Below are 11,417 nucleotides of genomic sequence, written 5' to 3' on the forward strand. Positions count from 1 at the left end.
TGGAGCGGGATGTGCCCGGGCTGTAGCGGGGGTGTTTTAGCAGAGCCGGCTGTAGCGAGACGGATCCGGCTGTAGCTTGGCTGGAGCCCTCTGCAGCGGGGATTGGTGTAGCAGTAGGGGTCTGCCTGTACCGGCGTGGTTGTACCGGGATTGGACTGTAGGATAGATCCTGCGACTGTATAGAATGCATCTAGCCGTACCTTGCTTGGATGGCCCGGCTGTACCGCGGATGGGCCCGGTCGGGAGTGGCTGCACCAGCTCCTGCAGCACCTCGTCCTCCCCTCTACTGCACAAAGGCAGCGTCTGCTCCCACCCCAGCACAACACGGAGCCTGCACCGGGCCACCGGGTGGGTTTATTGGTATCAATGTCATAGAGCTGTGCACAACATGTCACGGGCAGGTGACAGCCACGCAGGTGATGCGCGTGGCCGGGGCAATTGCATACTGCCCTGTCCCTGTTCCTGTGCTGGCACCCATGGGAACAGGGAGCACCGTGGGGCTTTCCAGCATGGCAGGCCCGTGAGGAGCTGCAGCAGCTCTCACCACCACTACCAGGGCTTGGAGTGGGTGAGGAGGGGACACCTACAAGGACTGTTGGGGGCCGAGGGGGCTGTGCCAGGTGTGGCACAGTGGGGACACTAGAGGCAGGTGTGTCCCAAACTGGGGCCTGGGGGGCCAGCAGCTTAGCTCTCCTCTTTCTCAGCTTCCTCCTTCTCGTCTTCATCATCCTTCTCTCCCTTGAGCTTCTGGCGAGCAAATTCCTCGATGACAATGTCCTCCTCGCTGGAAGGGAGAGCAGAGCACAGTGAGCCCACAAGAGGAGGGGAAATCCCTGCTGAGCCCAAACCCTGCTCCTGATGGGGACAGCACAGTGGTCACCCCAGCCCTGTCACCCCACTCAGAACACTCAGGTCTGTGAAGCACAGTCTGGCCTCAGCACACAAACCCAGGCCCCATCACTGTGAAGCCTGAAGCTTCTGGTGGTTTTTCACACAATATTTTGCATTCCCAAGGGAAAACAAGGAAAAGAAAACAAAGAGCTGAGTTACCTCCTGGAGAAAGGTGAGCAGCGAGTGACAGCACAAAGTGAAAAGTGGGGAAGAAAACAGAAGAAAAAGAGTCAGCAAAAGAGATTCCAAAACCTTGGGAATTTGAAATGATTTGGCAAAACCTGCATGAGCCATGGTGGATACAGACCAAGAGATTTTCTCTTTGGAAGTTTACATGTTCTCAGTGAGCTGGGAAAGGGATGGTGGGAAAGGGGTAAGTGTGAAAGCCTGGAATTCCAGCCTGGTTTCCCAGAGCTCAAATCCCAGTGCTCACATCCTCTTGCAGGGTGTAACCAGACACAAAACCTTTGGCCATGGTGTCAGGAATGGGTTTGGCACTGCAGCTTCCAAGAGGGAAGAAGTCTCAGCTGTGGCTTCAGCTGGAAGAAGCTGATTTGGGAGGAGAAGAGGCTTCTGGTGCTGGGGAATGTGCAGGGGCACAGGGACGTGGCTTCCAGCAGCCCAGGGAACTCTGTATAGGGATCAAGACCATGGAGACATCTTGTCTAGTGATGGCACTTGTGGCTGGAAGACACTCCCAGCTGCTTCTGAGGGACAGGGCAAGGCCTGGCCTTGCAGCTGCTGTGGCTGCAGCAAAGGGACTTGTCAAATAAGCCCTGGGAGTTTGCAGAACATATCCCAATCTCAGGATTTGGTCTCTCCTGCTGCCTCTGAGAGTGGCTTCTGTCACACAGGCTTAGGGCTTTGAGATCTGGGTGGTTTAATTCAAGGATGTGACTTCAAGATGTCACATCCATCTGTGATGAATCTGTGTGGTTTGTGTGTTAGAGGGAACATGTCTTTACCTTGGCTTAGCTGTATTCCAGTGATAAGCACAGGGAAAAAGGGATGGGGAAGAGAAAAGATGTGCAGGTTAATACAGAAAGGACATTTCAGCTGATAGCTCTTCTCAATGCTTGGGTGTTTTCCTGGGAAGAGGGACAGTGAGAAGGGTGCTAAGGAGAGGACATCTCCTACCCTGCTCCAGGACACCGGGTGGGTGCAGCACCACTGGACAGCTGTGCCCATCCCTTGGGAAAACTGCTCCCACCCTGCCCCAGGACAGCTGGACAGCTGTGCCCATCCCACAGAGGGCAGAGCAAGGCCCTTGGCACTGGGGCAGCTGCACCAGAGTTGTTTTCTCCAGCTCCCCCCTGAACCAGAAGTGCCTCTTTCCCGCTGTTTTTTGGCAGCATCCCACACACAACTCACAGTCATCAGGCTTCGGGTGCATGAGGATGACGGGCATCTCCACCCCAACATCACTGGAAGGAAAAAGCAGCTCTGTCAAGGATCCTGCCCAGCACAGCCCCACTCCCAGCCCCACAGACAGCTCCCCTTACCTGGCAGTGAGATCCCCCAGGATGCTGTGGCAGCAGGAGAGAAGGGACAGAAATGAGCCAGGGCAGAGGAGGGGAGGTATTAGACTGTGCTTTATACTGAAGTGGAAGATGGTTGATAATAGAGGTGGTGGGGTAGGGGTCAGACAGCAGCCCAGTGACCCCAGGGGAGCAGGGCAGGGATGAGGGGGCCCATGGTGTGCGTGCCCTCTCATTTCCCCAGGGTACAAAACCCCCCAGCACAGCCCGAGATGACAGCCCCTGATTCTCCTGCCCACAGAGCCTCACCCTCCTCGGGACACCACCAGGTTGACCTTCACTTTGTAGGACACCAGGATGCCCAGCACCTCCTTGTCCATGCCAGGTCTCAGGCTAGGAAAAAGGCACAGGGGGACAGTGAGAGGGCAGTGCTGCCTGCAGACCCCATCCACCCCCCCCATGGAAGTGCCAGGGTTTGTGTCCTGCAACATGTGGGGTGCACAGGGGTTTAGCAGGGGAGGAGAGCAGGAGAAGAGAGGGGAGCACTTGGGGGGAAGGCACAGAGAAGGTTCTGGAGGGTCCTTCCAGCCCTGCAGAGGGATTCAGGAGCCTTGAACAGCATTGGAACTGGGAAGTTACATCTCTCCTACAGGATTGAGAGGCGACAATGTCACAAAATCTTTATATTTTCCAGCTGGATGGGGTGGGCTCAGGGGCCCTTGGTGGGAGCCCAGAGCAGGGGGAAGTGGGGGAAGGCATGGTGGGGAACAGGGGAAGCCCCTGCAGCCCTTACATGGTGGTGGAGGCCAGGTTGGTGTCCTCATGCTTGAGTTTGCCATCGAGAGCGAGGCCTCGCTTCTGGCGGTTTGAGGAGAGCAGGGGGGTCACCGCATACGTTTTGGAGAAGGTGGAATTGGCAGCCACAGTCTCACTGGAAGGGTGGGAGAGAAGAGCTCAGAGCCAGCCTCAGTCTGGGGATGTTCAGCATCACTGCAGGCACCTGTGCAGGGCCAGCCCTGCCCTCCCATGCAGCTGCTGGGCCATTTCCTCCTTTCGTCCCTCCTCTCTTTCCCCTCTACAACCACTTCTTTTTTCTCCCCACCACCTTTCTCCCTCCCTCCTCATTCTCAGGGTGGCAGAGGCTGTGTCTGGCCTCAAAAATGCAAAGTGAGGAGAAGAAGAAGCTTGGGAGCAGCTGTGCACCTTCCCCAGGGACCTTCCCAGCCAGCCCTAGCTTATGCTGGTGGGACGTGGTCCACAGTCTTCCCTGTCCTCTGCTTCCTCTGCACCTGTTCTTCTAACCCAAACATTTTTGCTGCTTGGTGTAAAACGGTCACATCCTTTGTCCCCATCTCTCTCTCATCCTCCTCCTCTTCCTCATTTCTCTTCCTCCCTCCCAGAAATGCCACTTCACCTCCAACCCCTCATCCCTTACTTTATCTCCTCGGTACACACAGTCTTCGTGTACTTGTCCAGAGAATACAGAACCACGTCTGTGATCTGATCCACTGGGGACAGACAAGGGGAAGCCATGTTGGTGACATGGCAAGGGCTCACAGTCCCCATCTCTATCAGTGATGGGTGCTGGGACATGTCCCTTCTGCCCCTCTCTCACCTGAGATCTTAATTTTTTTCACAACCTTGTTGGTGGTGTTGTTGATGTTGACGGTCACATTGATGGGGTCTCCATGGTAGTAGATCTGCAAGGGGAAGAGGCTCAGTGATGTGACCAGAATCCTGGTCCCTGTCCCTGGCAGAGGGGACAGTGTCCCTACTGACCTCCCTGTCCAGGGAAGCTTCGAGGTGCAGAGGCTTGTCTGACATCATGAACTGCCGGGTGGTCTCGGCTCTCGGGGCCGGCCCCGTCTGCAGCGGGGCGAACTGGACCTTGCGGATGATGAGGCGCACGGAGTTCCTGTGGGGACACAGGTGGCACCCCCAGTGTCCCCCACAGCATCAACAAGGGGTCACAGGGATTCTCTAGGAAATTCACAGTGTCTCTAGCCAAAGGGTGAACGTTTCACCTGGCTCTTAGGATGTGACACAGGGACCACTGCCCCAGTTTTAGGCAGAGTTTCCCATCCAAGCATGGCACAGGCTGACAGAAGGCCCTCAGCATGAGGTCTAAGCTGTCACCCCCAAAATATCCTGTGGTTTAGTTTTAGGGCAAAAAGGGATCCCCTGAAAATACCTCTTGTGAATTTTCTCCTCCAGATTTTCAGCACAAAATCCTTTGACCTCAAAGTCCACGCCACAGGCCTGGGGGAACATAGGCGGTCACTGAGCAGGAGGGGCTCAGAGCTGCCTGAGCTTTAAGTTCCTTGTCTTTCTTCCTTCCCCCACTGCATTCCCAGAGATTCTGGCCTTGATGCCAGCCATCCTCCCTTCCCACCCCTCACCCCATGAGCCATGAGAATCAATTCTCATTTTTGGCACCCCACAGCTCCACCCCTTCCCAGAGAGGATGGTCCAGGGGACACAGGCTGGGGACAGCAGCTCACCTTTCCCACATCATCTGGCCCAGGCTGGAGAGTGATGGAGCAGGGCAAGTTGGTGGCAATCTGGGCAGAGTAGGGAAAGAGAGAAAAAAGGGAATAAAGAGCCTGCTCAGAGCTGAGCCCTGGTGACACCACGGAGCCACATGGCCTGGAGGGGCGGAGCAGCCCCTACCTCGAAGGTGAAGGGGTAGGCGTTCTCCCCAAGCTTCTTCATCAGCTTCTCCTGCAGAGGAGTGAGGGTTTTGGGGGCCTGGTCTGGCACAGGTGGGTACAGCTGGGTGGTCAGCACGTAGATGTCCTTCCTGAAGGTCAGGCCGATCACGTCGAGGTCATCGCGGCCGTAGCGGAAGGCGCAGGTCAGCGTCACATACACTGAGCCAGGAGGACAGGGACGAGGGGAAGGGAGGGGAGGCACAGGGGGTGAATAAAAAGCCAAGAAAAACTGTTCATAAACTCTTCAGCAGAAATGAGACTTCCTCAGACACTAAATATGAACAGGATCCCTCATGTCCTTTGCTGCTATGGTCCTGATGGACAACGAGCTGTAGGTGACATGGAGCAGCTCTAGCCTGAGCACAGCCCCAGCTTTGGGCTGGTGCCATCCCCTCCCCTCATGCTGTATTTCTGTTTCAATACCTTTTCTGTCCTTTAGGTACTCCGGGTCGATCAGGCAGACACCATCTGCAAACAAGCAAAAAGGGAATGACAGGTGAGCTCAGCTGCCTGGGAAGATCTTTGCTAAAACACAGCTTTTTAAACCCAAATAATCACTTTGCAGCTGGAGGGTGACTGAGAGAGCTGCTGCCAAGGGGGATGGTGATGCCTCCTCCAGCAGTGTGGCTGGGTTGTTTTGCAAAGGGACTTTGTCCCCTTCCCCACTAATTTTCCTAAGGATATTTGCTGGAAAACATGGCATTTGCTCTTCCAGAGCTGCTCTTCCTGCTCTACCAGCAGCCTGGAACACTGGGGCTGGCCTCCTCAGCCTGTACTTCCCCCTCAGTGCTGGGCACTGCCCCACTCACCAACAGATTCCACTGAGTCCACATTATCCACATAGTCTCTCTTCCCCAGGTACAGGGAGAGCTGGAAGCAGCACATGGAGAAAAGAAGGGAGGAAACAAGTTAATGTTTGCCATTGCATTGGCCCAAATTTCAAAGCCCTGAGTTGTGTCATGGGGTTTGTCACCAGGCTGGACCAGAATCACCTTGAAGGGGTCATATCAGGGTATTTTTTAATTTCTGTTTTGAAAAGCCAGTCCTGCAGTGGCATTGTGGCAGGTCCAGGAATCAATCAGATTTCAAAGGGGAGGCAGACCCAGCCTGGATCCTGTGGGCAGATCCAGCCCAGAGGGACCCCAGCACAGCCCAAGCCTTGGGCTGGCCACATGAGGGGACAGGGCACAGAGACTCACCTTGCTGTTGGGGCTGGTCTTCTTGAAAACCCTGTGGAGGAAAGAGACAGATGTTTGGGAATGCCTTGGACAAGGCTGGATGGGGCACAGGGAGATGATGGGCTGCCCTACAAAGGTTCTGCATCGCCAAGAGCCCTACCAAGGTGTCCAGTCCTTGGGGAATTCCATGCCCTGCAAATTCAGGGCCAAACCCACCCTTTGTGGATACCCCAGGTGTGCTCCTGAGCTCAGGGTAACCATGGAGGAGTGGGGGGATTCTGTGTCTTAAGGGCAAGTGAGAAAGACCAGCACAGAATTCCATGACAGCTCCATGGGATCTCACAGGGAGCTCCAGCCCCTGGGAGAACCAGATCTGGGCTGGAGCTGGGGTCTCACTTTTCCCCCTCTCCTCCTGCCTGTTCCATCCCAATTCCAGGTAAATAAATCAATAAAGATACTTACTTTGATCCATCTGCCATTTTAACTCAGTGCAGGAATGTCCACAAGGAAATCTGTGGAGAGAAACAGGGAAAGCACTGGATGAGGTGCTGGGGAAGAGGCAACCCCAGCCATGGCCACCATACAATATCCTGCACCTCCCAACAAGCTGTAGAGCCCTCAGGACAGAGCACTACCACCTTTGCAGAACTTGGGAGCTCCAGGTTTGGCTTTGGGGCAGCACATGGCAGCTGAGCCAGCTTGTTCCCCACCAAAAAGATGAGAGGAAGTGAGAGAGGGTTGCTCCAGAAAAGAGGAAGCAGAGGGGTGATTCCTAATGGAGCAGGTTCAAGACTGGGAAAGGCAAGAAAATGAACAAAAGGCCTTATTGAGTCTCAGTTTTAAGAGTTTTTCCTGGAAATTGGCTGTCATGGCTCAGTGGTAGGAATGGGCTTGTTTTGTCCTGTCACTCACAGGAAGGTGAGGAAAACCCAGGGAGAAAAGTCAAGGGAAGTTCAACTGCCCATGGAAAGAGGGGTCTCAGGGCACAGGATTCCCCCATTCCCAACCTTTATGCTGGGAGTGGGGCTGGAGCTGCCCAGCCCTGCCCAAGCTCTGCTGGCTTGAGCCTGTGTCCAGGAGGAACCTGTAAAGATCCCACTGATCACCAGCTGATTCTGGGATATTAAATGGGATGAGCTCAGCCTCTTAGGGATAGGCAGCTCTGACATGAGCACAGCTTAAGACCAGGCAGGATTTTAAGCCCCAGGAGCACGTGGACAGTGTTGCCTCTGAACACAAGCTCAGGGAAGCTGGTGAGAGAGAAGAAATGGCCATGGGAGTGAGGGGATTATTCTCTTCCCCACAGGAAGACAAGAGATTAGTCCCAAGCTCAGGATCTTTGAGGTCCTTTGGTGCTGTGGGATGTGAAGCCTGGGAATCCTCACAGGGTGAGAAGGTGCAAAGGGAGTGGGAGCTGAGTTTTGGCTCCCTCCAGACCCCAGGAATTGTGGATGAGGCGATGAAAGGTGGAGGGGAGAAGAGCTGAACTCCTGCTCTACATCTCCCAAGCCCCAAAGAGGGAACTCAGACCCTCTCTGGCTTGGCTCAGCTGTCCCACACCAGTACCCAACCCCTCCACCACGTCCTTTGGCCACACTGGAATCCTTTTCGTCCACATTTACCCAATTTTTCAGCTGTAAACCACCCTCCTTCCAGCCACAACCCAGCACCAGTGTCCTTGCCCTGTTTTCCAAACCCTCAGAACCCTGGGGGTTTGAGGGTTGGGACCATGGCAGGGCCCAGGCAACAGAGCAGGCAGCACTCACCTGGCAGGTGGATGGACAGACAGACGCACTTCTCTTCCTCTCCCAGCAGCTCCCAGTGCCACACAGCCACTACAGGCTGCTCCCAGTGCTGCAGCTTCTTATATCCCCCCTGGCTGTCCCTCCCCTGGCATCTGATCTCGCCCACTCAGCCTTGGCTGGGGCTGGGGGGGGTTGTGTGTCTGTGAGTGCTCGGGCAGAGGGACTTGAGGGAAGAATCCTATTAGTTGATTAATTGGGGAGACGCTTCATGAGTAAGAGTGGGCTATAAATACATCTCTTGCTGAAGCCCTGGGAAAGCAGCTTAGAGGGATTGGCAAAGAGGGCTTAGGAGCAAGGTGATGGTAATTGAGGTGGAAGCTCTGCTCCTGGTGGGAAGGAGCAGATTGTCACAGGGGCTCTCTGCAGCTGCTCCTATGGCAAGGGGAGATGGGATGGGCCTGGGCATGGGGTTGGATAGAGATGGAAGAGGAGGGACCAGCCTGGAGTTCTCCCTCCCCTTCCTGGATGGATAACAGAAGGATGGAGGCACAAGCAGCTCCCTGCATGGCCAAGGTGCCCATGAGGTTGCTCACCTAGAGGTGACCTGCCATGGCCCAGGGCACAGAGGACACCCTCCCCATGGGGACACTGCTGTGCAAGAGGATGGGGTGAAGGCAGGATTCAACCTCCCTGAACCAAGAGGGAAGCACCAGCTACCCCTGGTGGGTGGGACACAGAGCTGCCACTGTCCCCAGCACAGCATGCCCAGCCCAGCAACATTTCATAACTCCAGGCTGGCCTTGCCTGACCCAATTAGTGTATCATTAACTCCATGTTTGCTGCAGAAAAGAGGAGACTGTGGAAAGCCCAAAGTGGCTCTGCCATATGGCTGTCAGGCAAGCAGAATTCCCACTGCAACCCTGCCACAGCCATTGTGTGGGATACCCTCCTGTGGGAATGGCTCTAGGGATGGGGCACAAGGACAGCCCAGGGCAGCTACAAACTGCTCCAGCAATGCCCCATTCACCCTCCTCACCTCCAGCACCACTCAAGCCGTTCCTCTGGGGCTGCACTCAGTTCGTTCTCAACCCCCAGAACGGAGCACTGGGATCAGGATATCCCTGTAGGAGCTGTGCCTCCTCCCAGGCCCCTGCATCAGCTCAACAATATTTGTCACCTGGGTACCAGCTCCTCCCCAACACAGCTCACCTGTTCCCCCAGGGCCAGTGGGAGCCGCCATGCCATGCCATGCCATGCCATGCCATGCCATGCCATGCCATGCCATGCCATGCCATGCCATGCCCAGCAGCCCCACTGCCAGGGCTTTAGGTGCCAGTACACGTTCCCTGGGGCCGAGACTTGTGATCTCTTTAATTGCACACAGGAGAGCTGCTTAGGTTCCAGATTAACGGGCGCTATTTTTGCCACAGTCAGGGAGACACGTGAACTGTGACCTTCACACTGGCAGGTGAAAGAGGAGGAGGAGGAGGAGGCAGCCCCATTTGGACACCCTCAGCCTGGCCAGGGCCCCCAGCACTGTGCCTTGGGCACTTAATCCTGTGCTTTGTTTGTGGTTCTTCCTTACGCTCTTAATGAAAGGTCTGTGACCAGGGCCACCCACTGGCTCTGCAGGGTCTGCACAGTGTGGTGAGGTGGAGGGCAGGGCTCACCTTGGGTCCCTTCAGCTCAGCCTAATCCCAGCTGGGTGGTTTCAGCCTTGCCCAGTCTGGGGAGCAGATGATTCCCCTCCCCAAAACAGTGGGGAGATGGACAGAGCCCACATCCCTTCCCACATTCTCCTTGTGCTCCAAACCAAGCACTGGGGAAGGAAGCAGAATTCAAAATAGGGAAATGAAAGAGGCTTCTTCCTGTGCAATGAATGGCCAGAGGTTCCTCTCACCTCCTCATCCCACCATCCCTCGAGGTACATGCACTGTGTGAAGCACAGCTCAGCCACTTCCAGAGGGGCAGGATACCAGAGTGGGCATGGGGCTGGTGGAGCGTGGTGGTTTCACCCCTCTGTCCCAATGGAGTGTCCTGCCTTCCCAGGGAAGGGCCACGGGGCCTCCTGCATCCACAGGCTCTGGAGGGAGCCTTGGTGCAGGCAGAGCCCCCAGCAGCCTGGCCCTGCTGAGCCCACATTGCCTTCCCAACCTCACCTGTGCCCAGGTGCTGGCAGAGCTGCCAGGTGCCTCTGGCTTGGTCCCAGCTTCGCCTCTGGCACTGCACACCATGGCCACCTTACATAAACACTCACAGCAGGCACTGCTGATTTCCCAAAGCCCTTCAGAGCTCCTGGGCTTTCTCCCCTGATCCGGATTAAGCAGCGTGGATGGCATTAATCAGGAGACAGGCACCTCCACGCCTGCCAGGAGTTACTGCCGTGCTGTTAAGTAACGGGATGGAGCAGCACTGCTGGGACTGGGACTCCAGCAGGATGGGTGTGTCCAGCCCACACAAACCTGCCTCCTCTGTGTGTCCCCCCGGCAGGGGCTGGGCAGAGATGCACTCACTGCTGTGTGACCGGAACACCAGCCCAAAATAAACCAGGTGGCCCAACTTCTCACTGGCCTGGCCACAGGTTCCTCTCAAGGCTGAGAAGTCAGGAGGAAGCCTCACAGGCGTTTTGTCACCTCTGTGCTAGAGGGCTGGGGCAGGAGGTGGGGGAAACAGTCCCTTAGCACTGTCCCAGGGCTGCAGGGATGTGCAGTGGTGGCAAGGATTTGGAACAGTCAGGAGTGTGGCTTGGCACAGTGCTCCATCCTCATCCTTATCCTCATCCTCCTCCAGCAGGAATCTGCTTCTCATCTATCTCCTGAGCAGCTCTGAAGCTGCCAGGCACTTGGACAGCAGACGGTGACTGCTGCTCATCTGTAATTAATTGCTGTTAATCACCCTGGCAGCTCGAGCCACCACACGCGTGCGGGCCCACTCGCTTCCGGCCACGAGGAGTAAAACCTCTGGAGCTGCACCCAGGACCTGCGGTGCTTTCCAAACCCTGTCCTGCTGGGAAAAGTCTCCCTCCTTCCCGACCCCTTCCTGGGAACCCCGAACCCAAATTCCCTCCTCCCTGCAGGCAGGGCACACACAGGTGTGGTGACATGAGTGCCACCGTGGGTGCCCGGCACCCGCAGCTCTGTCTCCTCCTGCCAAGGGCAGAGCTCAGCCCCAAGGCGGACAGCAGGTCCCCAGGAGTGGGAAGCTCAAGCCTTGCCCACCACCCCAAACATATTTCCAGGGCTTTCTGCCATCCTGCACCTCTGTCAGTGCCTTCTCCCAGGGTTCTGCCCATCCCGCATCCCCGGGGAGGATGTGCAGGGAGCAGGTGGAGGCAGGGCACGCCGCGGGGCTGTCCCCGCTGTCCCCGCCGTGCCGAGCCCCCGTGGCCGCTGCCTGGCCCCGGTAGCGGGGCTG

The 11,417-nt window shown here is 56.3% G+C and overlaps 1 protein-coding gene across 1 annotated transcript; it reads right to left on the reverse strand.

Annotated features, from left to right (window-relative positions):
* Positions 1–684: 684 nt before the first annotated feature.
* On the reverse strand, positions 685–11,355 carry ARR3 (arrestin 3). Its single transcript, XM_050974528.1, has 18 exons — positions 8,025–11,355; positions 6,721–6,770; positions 6,280–6,310; positions 5,890–5,950; positions 5,504–5,548; positions 5,040–5,239; positions 4,871–4,930; positions 4,561–4,628; positions 4,149–4,284; positions 3,985–4,069; positions 3,805–3,877; positions 3,163–3,300; positions 2,679–2,762; positions 2,394–2,417; positions 2,263–2,315; positions 1,857–1,866; positions 1,051–1,053; positions 685–784 (listed from the first exon to the last, which is right to left on the reverse strand). Exons 2-18 carry the CDS (start codon positions 6,735–6,737, stop codon positions 685–687), a joined length of 1,188 nt encoding a protein of 395 aa, XP_050830485.1. The 5' UTR covers positions 6,738–6,770; positions 8,025–11,355.
* Positions 11,356–11,417: the final 62 nt, after the last annotated feature.

Source organism: Serinus canaria, chromosome 4A, assembly GCF_022539315.1.
Source record: "Serinus canaria isolate serCan28SL12 chromosome 4A, serCan2020, whole genome shotgun sequence".
Classification (NCBI taxonomy): Eukaryota; Metazoa; Chordata; class Aves; order Passeriformes; family Fringillidae; genus Serinus; species Serinus canaria.